The sequence below is a fragment of the Gymnodraco acuticeps genome, unplaced genomic scaffold (assembly GCF_902827175.1).
Source record: "Gymnodraco acuticeps unplaced genomic scaffold, fGymAcu1.1, whole genome shotgun sequence".
NCBI lineage: Eukaryota > Metazoa > Chordata > Actinopteri > Perciformes > Bathydraconidae > Gymnodraco > Gymnodraco acuticeps.
This window is the reverse complement of record NW_022992071.1, coordinates 71,687-94,943: the sequence shown is the minus strand read 5'-3', so window position 1 is coordinate 94,943 and position 23,257 is coordinate 71,687. Positions and strand designations below refer to the sequence as shown.

Below are 23,257 nucleotides of genomic sequence, written 5' to 3'. Positions count from 1 at the left end.
CCCCATTACTAATCCTGCCACTGCAGCAGCTTTCATGTCGTCGAGAGTTTGGACTTTGCAGTCTCCACGCCTGTACACACATCGCATTCAATACAGTTACTCCCCACACCCTGCAGGCACAGAGGGACAGGTGAGACAGATGGAGCGCTACCTCTGCAGGAGACGAACAAACTTGGTGGCGGACTGGAACAGTTGCTTGATGCCTCGAGACACAAACAGGCGCTTGCTGGGACTCAGGGGCTTAGAGTTCTCTGTGGAGGAGAGACGGATCAGTCAGAAACACTTTACCTGTCAAAGTAAAATTACTGAGCACATACAGGATATATGAAAAGGTGACGGAGGTGAAACTGCATGTTCTGTCATGATAAGGGATGATACAGCACATGCAGCTGATAAAAAAAGGTTTATAATAAGAATAAAACCATGTTACAAAGCATCATAACAATTGTATTTCATTGTGTTTAACACTGACCAATCTCTTACTTACAGAAAGAATTAGGGTCAGTCATTAATACAGAAACTGATGAGAAGGATGTGCATTTATACCGCAATTAGGGGATAAAATTGAAATGTTGGGAGTTCAATTGTTTTATTCTCAAGAGTCTTATGTTTATTCCCGACATTACCACTTTATTCCTAATATTTCGACTTTATTTTATAAATATTTCAAAATGGTATTCAAACTTTCCTCTCAACATTTCAACAATTAATTCATTTTGAATTCTCTGAAAGGTATTTTACTTTATTTTCATAATGATTATTCAACTTCAGTCTGAACATTTGGACTTTATTTTTTATATTTTGATTTTATTCTTGAAATAAAAGAAAAGGTCAACACAATTTTACACCTTCTGTACTTAAATTTAAAAGCAATTCTGACCGAAATACTGTAAGGGGGCGTTAAACAGAGGATGGTAGATTATTCAAGTTAGTACATGAAGTATCCACGGCAAAAGTGTTTCCCAGGAGTTTAAAGGTCCCATGTCATGCTTTTCTGGTTATTACCCGTCCCCTTGTGTGTTATAGCTTTTTATGCATGTAAACGGTTTGCAAAGTCACACACCCTCAAAGTACACCCTGTAGCGAGTAAAACTCTAACACAGAAAATAACTGTCTGTCACGATTCTTGTGTTGTGTCACGTTTTTAGTTTTGTGTGTCTGGTAGTGGGTGTTTTGCTTTTCTCCTTGTCATGTTTTCCTCCCTGTGTATTGTCTGGTCTTTTTTCCCTGTTTTTTCCTGTCTGTCGTTAGTTTCCCGGGTGTGTCTAATTTCCTGATTGTTTTCACCTGTCACCCCTTCTGTGTCTCCTGTGCTCATCAGTGTCAGCCCCGCCCCTGATTGTTCCCACCTGTGTCTTGTTACCCTGTGTTTAAATTCCCCAGTCTCCCAGTGTCCCTTGTCAGTCCGTTTTTGTCTTTTGCCATGGAAGGTATTGTCTCTTGCTATGGTCAGGTCTATGCTCCTTGTGCTCTTGAAAAAGTTTGATTCCTCACTACGTGAGCGCTTTCATTTTTTGTTCTCTATTTTTGTCATCTCGGCTAGAGATTTGATAGTTACCTTTTTTGTTGTTCAATGCTGTATTTGGAAAATAAAGTATCTTACAAATACTTTACCTCTCCCGGGTCGTGCAATTGAGTCCTACATCCTAAGTGTCTGAGTTCGTAACAGAATGAACTGACCATTATGGACCCAGCCGACCCAAGAACACTTCACGCCGCTCTGTCAGCACACTGCGTTAAAATGTTTCACCACGAGGAACAGCTGGGTATAACCACCCAGAGAATACAAGAGCTGAGAGGACGCCAGGCAGAGATTCAAGAAAACATCTCTACACAACTGCAACAACTGGCTGAAAAGATGATTAGTTTGATCCCTCACAAACGGACTGCTCCAGTACCGGCCCCAGCAGTCATGGTTCCGGCTTCACTCCCGGCCCCAGTAGCCATGGTCCCAGCTCCAGTACTGGCTCTTCGGCCGATGCCAGCTTCCTGTGCCCTGTCTGCTTACCGACCATCTCGAGTCCCCTGTCAAGTTCCTTTAAAAGTTCCCTCTCGAGTCCCCTGTCAAGGTCCTTCTCAAGTTCTCCCTCGAGTCTCCTCTCGAGTCCCCTGTCAAGTTCCTTCTCAAGTCCCCTCTAGAGTCCCCTGTCAAGGTCCTTTTCAAGTTCCCTCTCCAGTCCCTTCTCGAGTTCCCTTTTCAAATAATCTCTCGAGAGCCCTCTCAAATCACCTCTCAAGTTCCCTCTCGAGTCTCCTCTCGAGTCCCCTGTCAAGTTCCTTCTCAAGTCCCCTCTCGAGTCCCCTCTCGAGTCCCTGTCAAGTTCCCTCTCCAGTCCCCTCTCGAGTTCCCTTTCAAGTCCCCTCTCCAGTCCCCTCTCGAGTTCCCTTTCAAGTCATCTCTCGAGAGCCCTCTCAAGTCACCTCTCAAGTCACCTCTCAAGTCACCTCTCAAGTCACCTCTCAAGTCCCCTCTCGAGTCTCCTCTCGAGTCCCCTGTCAAGTTCCTTCTCAAGTCCCCTTTTGAGTCCCCTGTCAATGTCCTTTTCAAGTTCCCTTTCAAGTCATCTCTCGAGTTCCCTTTCAAGTTCCCTCTCAAGTCCCCTCTCGAGTCCCCTCTCGAGTCTCCTCTCGAGTTCCCTCTCCAGTCCCTTCTCGAGTTCCCTTTTCAAGTAATCTCTCGAGAGCCCTCTCAAATCACCTCTCAAGTTCCCTCTCGAGTCTCCTCTCGAGTCCCCTGTCAAGTTCCTTCTCAAGTCCCCTCTCGAGTCCCCTCTCGAGTCCCCTGTCAAGTTCCCTCTCCAGTCCCCTCTCGAGTTCCCTTTCAAGTCCCCTCTCCAGTCCCCTCTCGAGTTCCCTTTCAAGTCATCTCTCGAGAGCCCTCTCAAGTCACCTCTCAAGTCACCTCTCAAGTCACCTCTCAAGTCCCCTCTTGAGTCACCTCTCGAGTCCCCTGTCAAGTTCCTTCTCAAGTCCCCTTTTGAGTCCCCTGTCAATGTCCTTTTCAAGTTCCCTTTCAAGTCATCTCTCGAGTTCCCTTTCAAGTTCCCTCTCAAGTCTCCTCTCGAGTCCCCTCTCGAGTCTCCTCTCGAGTTCCCTCTCAAGCCACCTCTCGGTTTCCCCCTCAAGTCTCCTCTCGAATTCCCTCTCGAGTCTCCTTTCAAGTTCCCTCTCAAGTCCCTACCCAATGTCCTGGTCCGTTGGAGGTTCCGCTGGGGGTCCTGCCAACTCCATGTCCTGTGCCGTTGGAGGCCCCGCCGACTACTCTTCTGCTGGGGGTCCTGCCAATCCTATGTTCTGTGCCGTTGGAAACCGCGCCGACCACTCTTCTGCCAGGGGTCCTGCCAACCCTATGCCCTGTGCCGTTGGAGGCCCCACCGACTACTCTTCTGCTGGGGGTCCTGCCAACCCTAGGCCCTGTGCCGTTGGAGGCCCCGCCGACTACTCTTCTGCCGGGGGTCCTGCCAATCCTATGTTCTGTGCCATTGGAGACCCCGCCAACTACTCTTCTGCCGGGGGTCCTGCCAACCCTATGTCCTGTGCCGTTGGAGGCCCCGCCGACTACTCTTCTGCCGGGGGTCCTGCCAACCCTATGCCCTGTGCCGTTGGAGGCCCCGCCGACTACTCTTCTGCCGGGGGTTCTACCAATCCTATGTTCTGTGCCGTTGGAGACCCCGCGACTACTCTTCTGCCGGGGGTCCTGCCAACCCTATGTCCTGTGCCGTTGGAGGCCCCGCCGACTACTCTTCTGCCGGGGGTCCTGCCAATCCCATGTTCTGTGCCGTTGGAGATCCCGCCGACTACTCTTCTGCCGGGGGTCCTGCCAACCCTATGTCCTGTGCCGTTGGAGGTCCAGCCGATACCTGTTTGGTCGGGGGTCCTGCCCGTGAGCCCGGTCTCCTGAGTTCCCCAGCCGAGGACTTCACCATGAACTCTGCCTTGCCCCCGGGCCATCCGCTCAAGAACTCCATCATGGGCTCTGCCTTGCCCCCTGGTCCGTCTTCCCGAGGACTCCATTATGAACTCTGCCTTGCCCCTGGGTCGTCCGCCCGAGACACCCATCATGGACTCTGCCTTTCCCCTGGGTCGTCCGCCCGAGACACCCATCATGGACTCTGCCTTGCCCCTGGATCGTCCGCCCGAGACACCCATCATGGACTGTGCCTTGCCTCTGGGTTGTCGTCCCGGACCCGTCCTCCGGACCCCCTCCACCCACCCTTTTTGGATTTTGGATTTTTTTTGTACGTCTGGAATCCGTCCCTTGAGGGGGGGGGTTCTGTCACGATTCTTGTGTTGTGTCTACATCCTAAGTGTCTGAGTTCGTAACACTGTCTATGCTGGAGGAGCTCCAACAAGCCATTTAGGACAGAGCGTGAATACACATACTATACAGAGATGCTGTATGAGAAACCAATGTGATTTTGGAAAATTGCACAATATCTATTCTAGTAGACCTCAACAATGGAATTATGATCAGTAGAAATGGCCATGACATGGGACCTTTTTAAAGTGATGGATTGTAATAGAAAAAAGGAGAAAATTGGGACTTCAATTTCACTTCACGGTAAATATGTATATATTACAACATCAAATTTGGCAACCAAGGTTTTCATATGTTGTATGATATATTTTCTTATGCAGTTTCATGTTTGGTCCACAGAACTGTAAGCAATTGCAACGTTTCTGTTACCTAGGCAGAATTCTCTGTAATGTGGTTCTCTGGCGTCTTCCAGCAGTTTCCTCACGAGGCCCTCATGATTCCTAAACTGCGACTTCACACCGATGCACTCTCTCCAACCTGCACAGGGAGAAAGAGAGGAACAAATCATCTCTTATACAATTAGAGAAAACCATTGAAGACATCAAGAACTCATTTGTGGGCAAGACCTGAGATCTGAATGTTCCTATCTCAGTGATTAGGAGAAGAGAGCCATCGCTTTACAGAATGTCTGTGTGTGCTGATTCACTTTGGCCTGATTTCATGCAAGTGAAAAAAAATATTGAATATCTCTCTGTCACTACTTTGGTAATAGAGTGGTGCAGTGATGAAATATTAGGGGTATAAGCGCTCCCTTTCCCTTGGAATATTGAAGAAAACAAGTTGTTGATGTTTATGATACTTATAAGTTTTGTTCAGCAGGGTAATCTCCACATATTAACACCACTTTATAATAGGTGAAGTGTAAATGCAATCTCCAGAAGTAAAAAGTTGACTTCACGTCACCACCGCTAAGCTAAAAGCGGCTAATGTTCACCATGATGACACGGCGGCATGCGTTGAAGCGCTTCAATGCTTCTGCCCATTCACTTTGAATGGGGTGACGTCACACTTTGCCGAACTGCATTGTGTGGGGGCGTCGCTTCGATTTACTCGCGTTGCTCGCTTCAAAAGTTGAGCAATGTTCAACTTTTGAAGCTTCGACGGAAGCGTCAGCCAATCAAATCATATGCCAGTACAAACTCTAGCCGATCAAACCGCGTGCTTGTGTGTCCGGGTGGGAGATTCATGTGATTGGTTGGTGGTCGAGTTTCAGACAAGCTCACCGGCAAGCTTCAACGCACGCCACCGTGTGGACGCTGCGTTAGTCCTCTCATTTAGAAAGTTGTTAGCAAACACCTCTTTAATCAATGACACATACACCAACGGTGTTTCAGGGCCGATTCGGAGCTGGAGCTTGAAAAGCACCGGGTTTTCCTTTTCACACCGCAGCGGAGCAGCCTCTTAGCTCCGGAGTCCGGTTCGTTTCAAGCACCAAAAAATTGTCCGGCAAGAGCAAAAGCACCACATACGTCACGCTTACGTCGAGGCGGGGGCAGGGGCAGGGATTGATTGATTGATTGATTGAAAAGTTTATTAACAGCTTGTATATTGGGTACAGTACAGTACAGCTCAAAACATACAATTGTTAAGGGGATGCAGACCAGAGAAAGACTTTCGTCTTGTTTACATCAGGGTCCCCCATTTCCAATTCATCATGTCATTTAAGACATATAAGACATATAAGACATATTTGACATACAGATGGCTTATTTACAATTTACATACAGGTGGTTTTTTACATACAGATTGCTTATTTACAATTTTCATTTTAGATTTCGTTCTAATACATCCTAACCGGACATTTAAGACATACCAAGTCTACAGATATACAGTTAGGGGCGGGATCAACTCCTGAACAACAACAAAAAGCCGGCGTTGTATCCAGTTTGTACACAACGATGGAGAAACTTAACAAGCAGCAGTGGTCCACTGAAGAGACCAGCTACCTACTGGGAATCTGGTCTTCCGAAGAGGTACAGAGGAAGCTGGAGCACAATCGGCCATTGTTGTTGTTGTCGGTGTCAGCTGTGAGGGGTTTCTGCGCGGTTTGGCTTTATGAAGCAGGCACGTAAACAGTTACGTCATGACGATGACGCAATGACGCAGCACCAGTCGGACTCTGGGCAGTGTGAAAAGAGCCGGAGCTAAACCGAAGAACCGGTTCTGAACCTGAAAAGCTCTAGCACGGAGCTTGAACCGGAGTTGCGTTGGTGTGAATGAGGTAATAGAAGCTTCAGATGTTTACTGACGTATGTTATGTTGTAGATCACAAAGTCAAAATCTAGTAATCTTTTGATCCTAAGACCTTATTTCAGGCATTTAACCAAAAACCCATTAAAAAGACAATTGACTTTGAGATGAGGGAACCAGAAGGGCTAAAATGCTAAATAATTTCCAGGTTTTAGGACTCATTCCTGCACCACTCTACATTCTTAATGTATTTGGATTTACATTAATATTTCTTTGCCTTTATCCTCAATTTCAAAAATGAATTTAACAGCATAAAGTGCATGGTAACAGCATGTAATGAAGCGTGAGAGAGAGTCGATGGCATTCAGCAGATATTATAAACCTCATTCAAACACGAGCACAAGGCCCATTGACTCACGGTGACATCTTTCATTCTCCAAATTTTAATAATTCATTAATCTAGCAGCCATGAGTGGATTCCACTTTTTCACATCAAGTTTGAAGTCAGCCGAGTCATTTCATCACATGGGGACGGAGAGAAAAATAAAAAGAGCTTATTTTCAAAGCAGCGAGGCCACATTCATCAAAGTGTGCAGTTCAGAGTACTCACTGGAGGGGGCAGCGCTGAGGGGGGTCGAGCACTGAGGCGGACCCCATCCCTTCACATTGTAGGCGCTCACTCTCACAAAGTAATGCACTCCCTGCGTTTGGAGAAAAAGCAGCAGACCGCCAAATGATCAGCATGCATTAACCTCGTCCTTTCCTGGACATTGAAAGCCAGATGCTGCCGTCATTATACATTCATCTGGTTAGGTAAGGCAGTTGAGTGGTGTAAGTGTTCTCTTATGGAAAGTGGTTTAGTACAGTCTGAGTGAAGCCTAGAGCTAATGTGTGTGTGTATCAAGGGCGTCACTCAGTGTTGAAAAGTGGTGAGGGGACATAAGGATTTTTAAAGGGTCTTCAACATATACACTTTTAGGCAATGTAATGGGGGTAAGGGCAGATGATTACCAAGTTTGGAAACTATGTGAAGACATTTTTAAAGTTACTGATCATTACATGCATACTTTTTGGTCATTTGTATAATGAATAAGCTGAGGTGGAACGTTAATTGTATTTTAAATGTATTTTATGTATTTGTTATTGTGCAAAATAAATCTTTCTGTAAGCTTTTTCATTTGTTTTCAGTATTTGTTTTGTCAGTAACCGTATGCATTACAATACCAATAGAAATAGGAGCTAAGACTGTTGAGATATACAGAGAAGTTAATGTACATGATACATTTATTTAATGCCTATATTTATATAGATTTTATTCTTGAAATATTAAATAAATAAATAAAAAATGTTGACGACAATTTGAGGTTTTTAGATTGGTTCTAACTAAGTGGATCAGGGGAACTAAGTGTGAACTTCGTGCTAAATGAATAGCGTTACTTTGTTGTTGAATCATGACATTAGTACATTTTGTAGCACATTTGTTGAACAGCAAAAATCTTTAGGTTTGTAGGAAGGTGTATTTTGTAATTGTTATGTTTATTCTGGTTTGTTTTGTGTTTGTACCTTTTATGTGATTTTATACTTATTTGTATGTTTTGTGAGCTGAGCTGAGCGATTTTATATTGTATGTATATCTCTGTACAGCACTTTGGTCTGGAGGTTTTAAAGTGCTTTATAAATCAAGTTGGATTGGATTGGAAGGAATAAGTATTTTTTTCAAAGTGCAGTCGTTGGTGTTGAAGTCCAACTGCAGTTGCAATCTATTCTGATTTGTCAAGTGATCAAGTGTGTAACTGGAGTCCAACTGTGATTCTGCTGTGTGTGCTGTATTTGAAAATATTTTAAGACTTACTGCTGTGAGCCCCTTGATACTGAAGGTTGGGTTCTTGGTCTCTGTGACTTGTGTTGAGCCGAGGATGCGTTTGAAGCTGACTGCGGAGCTCCATTCCACTGTGAACACAAAACAATCCCTCTGTCAGGTTATTCTCTGGCTTTACTCAGAGGGAACTGAGGATTTGAGTGTTTACAGTTTCGGGAACGTGCTGTACGTGGGCTTAATCTACCCTTGACTGCAAAGTATGACATTTATGCAGCTGTTAAACCAAACAGAGAAGCTAAAAGACTTCCATAAGTATGAGGCTTTTATTCCTGTCAGGCTAAATTATGTGTGACCTTGATTATATTATTCCTTTATTGAGCTGCTAAATTCTCTCTTTAGTTTGGCTCATGCCTCCTACAGTACATAATTAATATTTCTCCATCCCATCATCTATTGTATATTCAAGTCTTGATGACTTTTATTAAAACTCTTTTTCACCACCCACCTCTGCAGCGGGTGATGAGCCCCACGGTGTTTCCCTCCGGCTCTTTGATGGTCACAAACAAAGAGGAGGTGCTGGTCACCAGAATGGACACGTGACTGGGAGGCCCGGGGAGATCTGGGAGAAACATTAAGATAGACAAATGTTAAAAATAAGCACTACTTATTCTGAGGGTAAATGAATATAACCACAGAGAATGATAATTGTATTGGAATGATTTTACTGTATATGGTCTTATAGAGAGGAGCAGGAATGAAAATCAGGAAATGATTTTAGCACTTCCTGTTTCCTCGTCTCAAAGTCCAAGTTGTGATTAGATGCCTTAAATAAGGTGTTTTGTTAACACAAGCTAAGAAGGATGTTTAAGTTTTTTTCTATGAAATAAAATAAGTCAGTAAACACCCCACTGGTGAATGTCTGAAGCTTTCATGGTCATAACACTCTGCGTGCTAACAAGTGGCTAAATGAGACCATCACACTGAACATTAGCGGCGTTTAGCTTAGCGTTGGTGGCTTTTTATTAGATTGCATTTATGCTTAAAAAATCTGGTAAAGCCCAGATAGTTGTTCCCAAATGTTTGTTACGACTTGAGTTCACAGGAATTTCTACCCTTCAGACCCTAGAAGAACACACAACCCAGTCTCACGGCATTTCGTGTTATAGTCACAAAATCAATTTAATCTATTGATTCGTGTTCACCAACACGATTTTCCCCTTTTTATCGTTTCACACAGAACGATTTTAAAAGCAATGTATTTCTATTGGTAGTGTGTTTCGTGCCTGCAACACGTATTTTTGTCCGGTCGGGACTTGGAAGACCGGAAGCTGTGTGGTTCATAAAAGCATTTTCTTACTCAATATCAAGCCACGATTATTGTTTTTATTTTAAATTGTATAATGTTCTTGTCGTCTGTGAGGAAAATAAATGGGGCTCAGAGCCTCAGAATACTGAAATCTGTATTTTTTAAATCTTTTTTTCCTTCTAATTTGTTATGATTTGGTGCAGGCACGAAACATACTACCAATAGAAATACATTGCTTATAAAATCGTTCTGTGTGACACGAAAAAAAAAGGGGGAAATCGTGTTGGTGAACACGAATCAATAGATTACTTTCGTGACGATAACACGAAATGCTGTGAGACTGGGTTGCAACACAGCAAAAAAAAAAAATCCTCAATGATGTGCTCCGTCATTCAGATCGGCTCAAAAATATAATTGGTTCTTCTTTAGCCAATGCTCAACCCTTACACCAAGTTACATACAAATCCGGACATTTGTGTTTCCGTCTTCCTGCTGATAGATAAACAGAAATGGAAACCCCTTGGCGTAGATAATAACTTCCCACATGTAACACTGATGTATGTTTAAGTGTTAGTGTTGCACAGGAAAAAAACAGCTACAGTGTCAGGCCAACTCTCAGTGGACAACCCGGATTCATTATTTATTTCCTTCTTTCCTCAAGATTCTCGTTATCCTGGCCGTCAACCTATCCAACCACTGTGTCTTGTTGAAATGTATAGCTTTTTCTCTCCAAGCTCTGTGTTGCCCCGAGACACTGAATCTCTCCTAGCTCTGTGGGTTTTATGTTGCTGTTCCTGCACTCTGACTTGCTTTTCTATGAATAGAACCAATAAAAACAGTTTTTAACCTGCAAACTATCTCAATATTAATATTACCTCAGCACTAGCCAAGAAGTGAATAGATGAAAACACATTTATATTTTACATTTTTAACATTTAGCTGACACTCTTATCCAGGGAGATTTATAATAATAAGAGTATAAGCCTAATTTCCTAAGAATGCACATAGACATTATAGACTTTTAACATATTGATAATTATCCAAATCAGCATATATGTTAGTGGTTTTAGCTGTTGCTTCCTATCTTTAATTATCTTAACTTATCTTGTCTTTTTTCATCTTATCTTATCTTAAAGTGGACCTATTATGCTATATTGGAAAAATATATTGTCGGGCCATACCTATACAAAACATGTCTGTGAAGTTTTGTGCTTCAAATACCAAACAGATCCCCCATTGTAGCCATGCCTCATACTGCTCATACCCCTCTTTTGCAGCCCTGTTAGAGAAACGCGGATTTTGGGTCCTTAGCTTTAAAAAAAGAAAAAAAAGAGGAGGCGGAGCTAATGCCTGATCAGAATTCTACCGGAGATAAAGTAAAATTCTGCTGTGATAAAATGCCATCCTGTTCTAAACCACATCAAGGATTATTTCTGAAACAGTATGGAGCTCAAATGTTTTTAGAGATTTGGGTACGGAGGAAAAGAGAGAGGGTTTTATTTTATGACGCTGCGTGAGTTCCCTGACGCACCGGGGACACATATGTATGTATAAAAGACATAAAAAAGTGCATTTTGCATGATAGGTCCCCTTTAATTTATCTTGTCTTTTTTCATTTTATCTTATCTTAACTTATGCCATCTCATCTCAAATTATCTTATTTCATCTCATCTTTACATATCTTAACTTATCTTTACTCATCTTCACTCATCTCATTTTATCTTTACTCATCTTATCTTATCTTATCTTATCTTATATTTACTTATATTTACTTATCATATCTCATCTCATCTAATCTCATTTTATCTTAATAACCTGTGTCTTCTTGCTTTTACTATAATGCTGTAATAATAAAATAGGGAAGAGAATGTAAAGTACATTAAAGAGAATTTAATTGACAGCTAAGTAAAGAAGTTTGAACAGAGCACTTTAGGTAGATACAGAGGGGAATTCATCACATAATCCTTTCAAAAACATGACAAGTTGAACCAATTACAAGCCAAGAGAAAGAGGATTTAAACAGGTCGGTCCAGGGAATGTAAGCGAAGATGCTCGATGTATTAGAAATAGGTTGCACCAAAGTCTTAGAGCTTTTTCCGTGTGTGGTTTCTTTCCTCCAGCACCAAGGTTTAATTTGATCCAAGCAGACACCGGCAGCTGGTGGAGGGCATGTATGATTTGGAAAGGGCGATGACAAGGCAGTCTGTTGAATTTTGGATGAGTTGAAAAGAGGCCGGAGAGACTGGAGAGGCCAGCTGGGTGTTACAAGAGTCCAGACAGGAAATCAGTAAATTCTAAGCGAGAGATTAGCCTGAATACCTGATCACTGAGGTCTTGTCAGCTGTGATGTATAGGTGTTCTCTCTTGAGATTGGGTTTAAAATGTACAGATAAAATGCAAAAATACCAGATTTTCCTGCAAGCAGTGGTGAAAGTACATTTTCTATACTTACACGTTTAAGGAACTTTATTTCAGTATTTACATTTTATTCCATTTTTCAATTCTACTACACATAAATATTGTCATTTTTGCTTAACTACATTTGTCTGACAGCAATAGTTACTTTGAGGATTACAGATTTCATTCCCCAATGACAAACTGCCAAAAAACGTCACAAGGCGCAGAAGCAAAACTTGCTGTTCCTCAGGGTACCTTGCATGGTCCACTTAAACAAAGAAACGTTATCCACATAAGAAATAAAGAAAAAGAAAATGTATTATTATATGCTTATCATCTGCATATAGTGATCAATATGATCCAGACGGACGGGATAACAGTAAGACGTTTCCACTGTAAGTAAAGGATCTAAATGCTTCTTCAAATGGTGAATTGAGTGCATTTATAAAGCGCTATTTCAGTTTGAACAACCTTTTAAAATCGCTTTAACATGTCAGCATTCACCCATTCACATCCCATCCATACAATGTGCCACCTGCTCAGGGAAAATAACATTCACACAGATTCACACACTGTTGGCCATCGGGAGCAATTTAGGTATCTTAAGGATCACCTATTATTCAAAATCCACTTCTTCATGTCTCTTCTACATCAACATGTGTCCCCTCTTCTTCATGTCTCTTCTACATCAACATGTGCCCCCTCTTCTTCATGTCTCTTCTACATCAACATGTGTCCCCTCTTCTTCATGTCTCTTCTACATCAACATGTGTCCCCTCTTCTTCATGTCTCTTCTACATCAACATGTGCCCCCTCTTCTTCATGTCTCTTCTACATCAACATGTGTCCCCTCTTCTTCATGTCTCTTCTACATCAACATGTGTCCCCTCTTCTTCATGTCTCTTCTATATCAACATGTGCCCCCTCTTCTTCATGTCTCTTCTACATCAACATGTGTCCCCTCTTCTTCATGTCTCTTCTACATCAACATGTGTCCCCTCTTCTTCATGTCTCTTCTACATCAACATGTGTCCCCTCTTCTTCATGTCTCTTCTACATCAACATGTGTCCCCTCTTCTTCATGTCTCTTCTACATCAACATGTGTCCCCTCTGTGGAAAGAGACTCTGAACGTTTCAGGAACAAAGATTCTCTCTCTTTTTGTCCTGATCCATTTATATAAAAACCTGTCTGAAAATGAGCTGATCAGATTTTGGCCACTTTATGATGTCATAACGATGTTTTGTCTTGTGTAACCATTAGCCAATCAGCAACCAAGGTAACCCCCCCGCCCCCCCTCTTATCACCTGAACCTCCTCCTAGAGCACCATTGTGTTCTTTGTAACCAAATCTCTCTCAGAGGGGCGTGGGGAGGGGCTCCTTATTTTCATCTAAAGTAACAGACAGAGAATCAGCACTTTGGAAACAGGGCTGATACAGAAGGGAAACACTTCAGATACATGTTCTTAATATATCTGAGACCTATAATATATTGATGAATAACAGTATAATAGGGGACCCTTAAGTATCTACACGTTGACTGCAGGGGCGCGGGGTCAAACTACTGACTTTCTGATTGGTGGATGACTGCTCTAATTCCTGAGCCACTGTCACCCTGTGCACGCAAGGCACTTAAAATGCCTGTGACCTAGATGTGTCCCTAGCTGTACTTCAATAAGATGTCACGAGCTGACCCGAGAGCACCGACCTGTGTTGTGGAAGTTCTGTCTCATCCGGCAGTACAGCTGCAGCCGGAGGCTCCAGAGGCGGACTTGTCTCTGGACGTCAGCCTGAGCCTGAGGCCCTGCCCCCGCCTTCCTCGATAACTCATTCTGCTTCTCCTCCACCCGTTTACCCGCCAGCGCCACCAGAGCATCCAGCTTGAATCCCCAGTCTGCCGGTCGGCACACTGAGAGGGAGGGGAAACAGGTGAGGACAGAGCGAGAGAAAGGACAGATTCTGAATATTTTTGCATTTAATAACGTTTTGCTTAAGTAAAAGTAGCTGTTGGGAGAATACTGAATGTGCTCTTCCAAATATCAGAGTAGCAAATGCTAACAAAGGTATCCCAACTGTAGCTGTGTACATGACAGGATGTATGATTACCTAGCATCAGGACTGTTTTAGGCATATGATAGCTATGTGATTAACATGATGATTCAGCCTCTATGGAGATAGACATATGACTGTCATGTCTATTGTTTACGTGGGCCTTAGCTAATCTGAACTAAGCATTGAATACTGCTTTGAACCGGTATTCCTCCATCTTGTGACTGTGTAACTCCCTCTCTTATATATCAGCATCAGAAGGACACTGTTCAGGAACTAGTTGGACCAAATGCTCTGTATGTGATGACTACTGCCATTCTTGCAAGGATAATAAATACATGTATCCTGATATTGAAGCTCAAGCCGGTGACGAGTGATATTTTACTAACAGTAGCAATGCTAAATTGTGAAAAATATTCGGTTACAAGTCCTGCATTCAAAATGTTACTTTACTAAAAGTACAAAGGTACCGGTATCAGTAACACCTCTGTTATGCAATATGTCCCTTTTAAGATTATTGTTATAACTGGCTGCTATCTCTTAGATAGACAAAATATGTAAATAACTTTGTGCAATATATACTTTTACTTTCATTACCTGGCTGCTATCACACTAATTTCTACATCTTACCCTTGTTTTTCTAAAATACTGCAACTGCTACTTATAGTGTGCTTTGTACATTTTAATTTGTGTCATCTCTATTTTTCATATTTTGTGCATTCCTCTTAATTAATATGTTGCTATTTCTGAAAAAAAGTGTATACTTCAAATATTTTATTGATTTATATATTTTCTACTGTTGACATGTATATATTCTTTCTTCTTTGATTATTTTGTTAACTCAAGTGTAATGTATGTTAACAAACTGCTGTGACAAAAAAAATCCCAATTTTGTATAAATAAAGTACATTTTATCTAATCTAATCTATACTTAAAGGTGGGGTAGGTAAGTACGGTGGCCGGCAGGTGCAAACGCGGAACAACGGCCCAAAACGCATACATAAGCAGGAAACACCTGCAAATAATGAAATGAAAAACAAACAAACCCTGAAAACAAATACAACAGAAAAACGCTGCATTTACAGAAATGTTGCAAACTAAATACAACACACAAACCCCGAAAACAAACCCAACAAAAAAACGCTGCAAATACCAAAATGATATGCAAAGTCCAAAGCACGTACAAATCCCAAAACACATACAAAAAAAACATTCCGGAAGTGCTCCAGGCCTCTAGGGGGCGCGCTACGTGGAACAGATTGATGTCTGACCAGACATAGAGAGAACGAACAAGAGTGATGGAAATCGAGAGGAAAGAAAGTTCATTTAAGTGGAGAAAGATATAAGAAGGTACGTTTTGTTTTTATACATAGAGCGACATATTTATATAGCTAGCGTTAGCGTGCCTAACTACTACACCAGCTGAGGAGAGCTTCACGTGAAGAGAAGATAAAGTGAGGGAAGAACATTGTTAAAAGAGATGACAAATCAAGTGCATGCAAATAACACGGGCCATAGTGAGTACCGCGGAAAAAGGACATTTAAATTCTTAGCAGTTTGTTTATATGTATATATTTGTGTATAGATGTTGCAACTATACAGAGCTTTAGCAATTACCTGTAACTATGGTCATGCTAATAAAGCTATTGAAGAGAGAGAGAGAGAGAGAGAGAGAGAGAGAGAGAGAGAGAGAGAGAGAGAGAGAGAGAGAGAGAGAGAGAACATGTGAAGAGGGACAAAGTAATGACAGTAGTGTGCATTAGACATGCTCAAGAACAAATATAGAGACATTCAAGGAGAGAAAGAACACAGATTCAACGGTAAACATGATGTATCTTTCTATTTATTTAGCTAACCACTATTTAGACTATGTGTTTTTGATTAACTTGATTAAATGGATTTAGTACATCAATGTATGTCTTTTCAGGCCGCCATGTTTTGTCCTTTCTGTGGCCAGCATCTGGGGACAGTTCAAGTGTTCTGTGGCTCCTGTGGCAAACATGTACAGTTTTTGGCAGAAGTTGAACACAACAGTAAGTTCACTTTTTTTATTGTATCTGTTTCAAATGCAAGAAATAAGGATTCAACACACTGCTCTGTTTAGAATACTAATTGGCAGATGCATACACTAGTTATCAGCATGAAGGACACATTTTTTCATTGTCTGTTTATGTGAAATATGTAGAAGCCATCATTAAATTGTAGACCAATGCATGATTAAATACACAAAACAGCTTATATTATACATTCATAATTGTGTATTAGTTCTATCTTTATAGAGAACATTATACATTTAGAATCAGATTTTGAGACAGTGAGCGGCTGGGAAAGTCACACCGCCATGGGGCACAAACAGTTGCTGACGTGATGTTTTCTTCATTCTCAGGCATTCCATAAGGAGGGTCAGGAACTCACGCTTGGGACCACCATTGTCCCCTCCATCCTCAGTGTGTCCCTCATCATCAGTGAACTTAACTGACATCTCATGAGAGGGATCGAATGAGGCACCTTTGAAGCCGCGGATTGCTCCATCCCACACACTGGCTCTATTAATATTGAACCTGCTGCAAGATGTATTTGTTATTTTTGCAGAGAGTTCTGCAACAAAGTCCGCCGCAGTCAGGTATTCTGTGCTGGGAAAGACAAAGTGATGTATTGTAATATTAAATGATGAAGCTAGTAATAAGATTTACAGAATAGAATATAAAAATTAAGTGGTAATAGTAACAATTAATACCTTTGCTCCATTGTGTCTTCTGGCTCAGACTGGCTATCAATAATGATAAGTGCATACACAGTTGTGTAGTTGCTGCAGTGAGAAGACAGTTGAATAATTACTTTCAAATACCTAATATATGCATGACAGTCATATTTACAAAAGGATGTCGATCCTCTTCCTGTTTTTTCAATACATTGGGTTCTAAACTGACAACAGCACTTTTGTCATACTCCTGCACAATCCTTGTAAACATTTGAAATGGATGCAACAAAAAATATCTGATCTTTGAAAAATATTTGTGGGTGTTTTTTGTATTGTCTTCACTAAGATGTCAGATGTTGTGGGTGTCATTTGGAAATGTATAAAATTATAATCGTTCTGCTTCCTGGCAATGTTACCCACTGTGATTGGAGGCTATACAAACAAACAAATGTAAAATAAAGATACACAGCAAACAACTGTGTCACGATGCAACTGTCAACCTCGTTTACCTATAGAAGTGGTTCTGACCCGGGGCAGACTGGACCTCTTCCTGGAATGGGGTTGGTGCTCCATCCTATTTTTACCCAGGAAATAAGTGCACACAAAGGTATTTATTGATTTCATGTTCACAAATTCAAACCTACATGGTATAATTACATTTGTAATTAGTCTTACCCGATCAGACGCTGGTTGTGGGTGCCTGAGAGGTCTGATAAAGGTTAACAACAAATATATTCAAACTACTGTACTGTTAAAACATTCTGCTTCTTGTGGCACAAAATAATATGTTGACAATGTTTTATTTTACCCTGCAAACTGTTGTCCATTCGTGGAGTGCTCACTTTTGGAACATTTGGAATGTCCCACACCTGCATACAACACACAAATGACTGACTGAAATAAAATAAATTCACTTTAATTAAGAATAAATGCCACGATAAATCCAAACTGACCAAGGTACAGTATATTGTTGACCGTCCTTTAACTCTCACATTAGGATTTACATTGAAGCACAATAAACCAACTCCTCTCTGCACCTATAATATATCTATATGATGTCAAGAGTTACATTTAGGTGCACAGACAGTGCTGTCTCTTGACTTGCAAGCTCTTTCACCAAACAAGCTAACGCTAGCTGGGTAAATATGACGCTCTTTGTATCAAAACAAAACTTACCTTTTTATATATCGTCTTTTTCCACTTCGATCAACTTCGTTTCCTCCGGCTTCAATTTGCAGCACTCTTGTTCGTTCCCTCTATGTCTGGTCAGACATCAATCTGTTCCACGTAGCACGCCCCCTAGAGGCCTGGAGCACTTCCGGAATGTTTTTTTGTTGTATGTGTTTTGGGATTTGTATGTGCTTTGGACTTTGCATGTCGTTTTGGTATTTGCAGCGTTTTTTTGTTGCGTTTGTTTTCGGGGTTTGTGTGTTGTATTTAGTTTGCATCATTTCTGTAAATGCAGCGTTTTTTGGTTGTATTTGTTTTCAGGATTTGTTTGTTTTTCATTTCAGGATTTGCAGCTGTTTCCTGCTAATGTATTTGTTTTTGGCCGTTGTTCCGCGTTTGCACCTGCCGGCCACCGTAGGTAAGAATGTAGAAACCAGCTCAAGTGCGCTAGAATTTTAAACTACGCAGCCGGAAAAAATCTGCCACTTCCTTACAGAGCCCCTCCTCCAACACACACGGACGCGCACATGACCAATGAGGGCACGAGATAAGTTTGTGCACAGATGGAAGGCTGACAGGCAGGTAGGCCATCCAGTTACTTTAGCCGGGCCGGCTCAGATGATTGGTCGTGCTTTCTACAGTACCACGGCTTCCACAGATGAATTTTTAATGTATTTTTTGTCAAAGCACTTTAGATATTCATTGCTATCGGGATGTTAAGAGCATTCCATGGAATATAACAAATAGTGTTTCTGAGGTGAATTACCTACCCCACCTTTAATACAATACCTGAGTAAATATTCTTCATAACATCCCACCACTGACCACCAGCACAACTGTATAACATTTAAAAATCTTACATGTAGGGTTATGTCGGGCTCCCGCCTTCGTCAACACATGGAGGAGAGGGGAATTGTGGGTAAGGGCAGCGACGTCCAGGGGGACCAGGCCCTGTTCGCTCACTCTGTTCACCCCCCTCTCCCTCTCTCTCTCCCAGTCCTTCTCCTTCTTCTCCCCTCTCTCCCACAGACCCCCTCCCCCTCCCCCTCCTCCTCCTCCTCCTGCAGCATGGTTGTGGTCTCTGGACAGCAAGCTTTGTACGGCTAAAGTATCCTCATTTTCCACTGCTTCCCACAAGGTCTTGTACTAATGGGGGAGAAGGGGAGAGGAATTGTGCGGGTGAGGAAAGAGGAGATCAAACGAGAGAGATTTATTTTATGAGGGAAGGGAGTTGCTGTATGGAGACAGGAGGACACATAAATCAAATCATAAATCAGTGTCTCCTGGGGAAATGTATTCATAGCTAAACAGAGTTATGTAATGTCAAAATAAGATCTTGCAATAAAAAAATTATCTATAACCCTGCCAGAGGACATTTCAGACCCAACCTTGAAATATTGTGGTGCAGGAATGAGTCCTTAAACCTGGGAATGAGTTAGCATTTTACCACTTGTGGTTCAACCGGGAAGTCAAAAGGTCTGTGATTAACACACGCTGAAGATATGTTCACGTTTTGTGCTACGATATAGAATACGTCACTAAAATACCCCACTGGTGGATGTCTGGAGCTTTTAAGTGTCATTAAAACAGCGGTTGCTACTGTAATCACTATTTTAATCAAATTTAGTTGATAACTTAGCATTTTAGCAGTTCTGGTTGCCTTATCTGGAAGTCAATGCTTCTTTTAAAGTGTGTTTGGTTAAATTCCTGAAATAAGGTCTGTGGTATTTACTGACAAGCTTAAGAGATTTCTACGTTTTGTTCTACGACATAAAATATGTCAGTAAATACCCCGGTAAATGTCTGATGCTTCTATTAAAAACGTTGGTTGCTAACAATCGTCCAAATGAGACAATTAAATGTCATCACGCTGGGAAAATCCCATTGGCTTTTTCCCAAAGGAGCCCTTGAGATGCTAACTTCCGAGTCGGCCTACAAAGATACGTAACAGTTCCACTTTATGATGTCCAAGTATCTTACAGAATCTGCAGACTTGCTGAAGTGTTTGGTTGTGTCCAATTCCTTGGAAACAGATGACTCTCCGCCCCTCAGTCTGACGGACAGGTTTCTGTAGATGCGTTTGGGAGAAACTGGACCCAGGGAGCGCCGGCGCTGGACTTGATTCCTCATGGATATAGACATGACTGGAGAGAAGAAGAAGAGGGAAACAGGAAATAGAAAAAAGAAAGAAGAAGAACAAGTGAGGGGAGTGAGGGATAGGTTAGTTAATGGAGAGAAAGATTAGGACCCCCAAACTAAGAGCCATAGAGAGAGAAGAGGAGAAAAGTGGCATTTGAATCAGAAAATGAGGAATGAAGAGTGTGAAAAAAGGTCAAAGTCATTAGAAACCTGGAGGGCGGAGAATGAAGTGAGAAATAAAAAAGAGTGGGAGAAAAAAGCAGAATGTATAGTCAGTTTCAAACAGATTCTTCTACAGTAAATGCAATATTCTGCCGACTTGACAAGTGAGTATGGGCAGAGCTCAGTAGTGCTGTTGTGTGGGTGGATAAATGGACAAAAGTTACAACGCCTGTGGATGAAAAATGCCTCAAAGTATTTATTATCGTGCTTCTTACCATTCTCCCCTTTGTTCTTCTTTGACTCACTATTATGTGACACGGGTTTAATTTGCTTTGAATGGAGTCTGTGAGCGCACAAAGCGACCGACCCATCCATCTAATTAACTGAAGAAGAAGCAATCTCATGTGGAAAGAGACAAAATATTCTTCCCTTTTATAATAAATATGAATCTCTTTTTGCATCATTGGCTGGAAGATAAAAAAAATCCATCATCAGCACCGCAGTAATGATGGTTCATTATCAATCCCGACGCTTTTTCATCCTTACAATCAGTCACTTTTTGAGACTGAAAATCTGTCACACGTTTTTTTGTTGTTGCGAAATTCAGTCTGGCTCTCCCCTCATCTCGTTTCACTCAGCAAGTCTTACATTTGTCATTTGTCTTTCTTCTCATTCCCTTTCTCCTCACAGCCCTATACTTTGACGTCGCTTCGATTTACGTCATGCCCCGAGGATACAGATCTTTGAAATAAAAAAAGGGGGACATTCAAACTCTATCCTCTCTCACATCAACGCTTTCCCATTTACGTAGAAGCCTCAAATTTCAGCGTTTTTTGTAATCCGAATCAATTCAAGCTCTGAGTAGTCCACTGTCCTTGAGTGAAAGTGAATACTCCCCGGGTTGGTGCTACTGTATCTGAGGACACAATGTGAGATCCACATTGCTGTTGGACATGCTTCCTCTCCGGCTTGCACAGTACCTGCACTGTCTCTGTGTGGGCGTAATATAGGGGTGATAATACCAGCCATTGTTATTGGTACAGTTTGTTTATTATGCCTTATACCAGTTGTTGAAAGTGCTGATAGGACAGTTGAGAGAGGGGGATTAGTGTTAGTGTTTGCCTTTTTGTCCTAAGGCAGCACAAAGGTAAGACAAGGCAAAACACGTTGGAAATGTCACGGTACGGAAAAGATCTTGGTGATACTCTCGGTGATACTCTCTTATTATGATTATCAGTTACAAAGGTCCTTAAAAGAATAAACAGATCCTTTTACATAACTGAAGCATGTTAGCAGCACTTTAGCATGTTAAATCAACTACAAAATCAAAAATAACATCAATAAAAGTAAAGGTTTTAGCTTTTAAAATAAAGTTCGATGATATTAACAATTAATATTCGCAATAGGCTCTCCTGACTGTACCTTTAAGGTTAAACCAATACTCAGTTATGTCAGTTATTTTACTATTTACAACTTTTTTTTATTCACTACTGAGAGTCAATGTTATCTCAATGTATATGTGATACTAAAATATATCAATATGTATTTAAAAAACAACATGCCAGCAGAAAATGCCATTTAAATAAAAAAGTGCCCACTTATTCGCAGGTCAAACTACACAAGTATAATATGTAATAAAATAAAATATATGTAAATACAGTATAATTGTAGAAAGGATGTAGGTATGGTCAATTTGGTTTATCTACAGTATAGAAGCAATGTTAAAAATCCTTCCTTTTCATTTACACCCTAAAATTGTTTGTAGTTTAAGTCGCTTAATACACAGAAAATGGCAAAAACGACTTTGCACTAAAAAGTACTGCAAAATGTATTCAAACTACGAGTTTAATTTCCCAGCATTAATGTACACAGTTATAACCCATAAGAGAATATCAGTTATGTGAGCAGGGTTATGCTTTAAAACGACCCTATGCAAAGCCATAAACAGACACAATAGCGTCATTGTGGTTGTGCTGCATGTCAGTATCTCAGGCTGTGGTGAAGTTGGGTTTTTATCTCAGTACTGCAGGCCCAAACACTGAGAGTAAAGTCTGCTGCATATTTAAGCTTTCTGTTTAGTCAGTCTCCTAAATTCTTTGGCTCATGAGTTCAGATGTGCATGGAAACATCTGATGACTAATACTTCTAATCCCACAGGAAGTGATGTTGTTCGTTTATTTCTGTGAATACACCACAGAGGACATGAAGTTGTCAGCATACAGTGTTATGTTGCTCCCAAAAAGGCATTTTAAATACTAATGTTATGTATCTTTTTGATTAAGAGGATAAAAAAGAGAATCTTGTGTCAAGGAAACAAAGGTTTGGACATATATATGTTTAAATAGATTACAAATGGACAGAGGTGGGACCAAGTCATTGTTTTGCAAGTCCAAGTCAAGTCTCAAGTCATAAAATGTGTGACTCGAGTCCAAGTCATGTGACTCGAGTCCACATCTCTGCAAATGGACATTATGCATTCATACTGTACTGTACATGCACTGCCATACTAAAATGTATATGTCTCTAGCACACAATAGACATATTAATAATGTACATAAAATATGCTTTAACTGGGTAAAACAGTTCATTAGCATAACATAAGTGAGGCAACGACAAGTTGATTAGATATTTAAAGACATCACCTAAGACTTTCAGTAACTAGGATTTTTAATTTTTATTTGTAATGACATTTTATTGTCTAAAACTAACTTAATCAAGCGTAAAAGTACAGCAGACAATTCAATACTGAATAATAGTTAGTTGCAACCCTTTAGACAGTGTGCATGAGTACAGTTCATATTAAAGGCAGTAACAGGAGCCAGGCTCTAGCTAATCATTAGCTAGCCATATGTAATTTGGAGCTTTGATGGACATAGGGACAACATATGTATTATATGCAAAAAAATCTAACAAACATTGACACCAATATTAATATCAGATTATTATAAAAATATTTAGGGACAATGCAAAATGAAGTCAATGTAAAAAAAACATTTACCTATAACTT

The 23,257-nt window shown here is 41.2% G+C and overlaps 1 protein-coding gene and 2 long non-coding RNA genes across 5 annotated transcripts in view; 1 reads left to right on the top strand and 2 right to left on the bottom strand.

The window, feature by feature from the left end:
- The window catches only part of LOC117537147 (ankyrin repeat and fibronectin type-III domain-containing protein 1-like), a 38,361-nt gene that overhangs the window by 14,584 nt on the left and 520 nt on the right, over positions 1–23,257 (bottom strand). For 2 of the 3 annotated variants that reach the window (XM_034202287.1, XM_034202288.1), the window contains exons 2-9: positions 19,930–20,204; positions 18,810–19,095; positions 13,738–13,938; positions 8,833–8,946; positions 8,361–8,458; positions 7,119–7,209; positions 4,688–4,795; positions 152–251 (exon numbers count right to left, since the gene is read on the bottom strand). In XM_034202287.1, the coding sequence (XP_034058178.1) occupies positions 152–251; positions 4,688–4,795; positions 7,119–7,209; positions 8,361–8,458; positions 8,833–8,946; positions 13,738–13,938; positions 18,810–19,095; positions 19,930–20,091 (1,160 nt within the window). In that variant the 5' untranslated portion in view covers positions 20,092–20,204. Of the gene's footprint in view, positions 1–151; positions 252–4,687; positions 4,796–7,118; positions 7,210–8,360; positions 8,459–8,832; positions 8,947–13,737; positions 13,939–18,809; positions 19,096–19,929; positions 20,299–23,257 lie in introns of all 3 variants that reach the window. The other variant, XM_034202286.1, reaches the window with a different exon arrangement.
- LOC117537149 lies at positions 16,051–17,278 on the top strand. Its single transcript, XR_004567684.1, has 2 exons — positions 16,051–16,111; positions 16,465–17,278. It is a non-coding gene; the product is annotated as an uncharacterized LOC117537149 (long non-coding RNA).
- On the bottom strand, positions 16,219–18,051 carry LOC117537148. Its single transcript, XR_004567683.1, has 6 exons — positions 17,956–18,051; positions 17,588–17,648; positions 17,455–17,488; positions 17,289–17,353; positions 16,816–16,887; positions 16,219–16,711 (listed from the first exon to the last, which is right to left on the bottom strand). It is a non-coding gene; the product is annotated as an uncharacterized LOC117537148 (long non-coding RNA).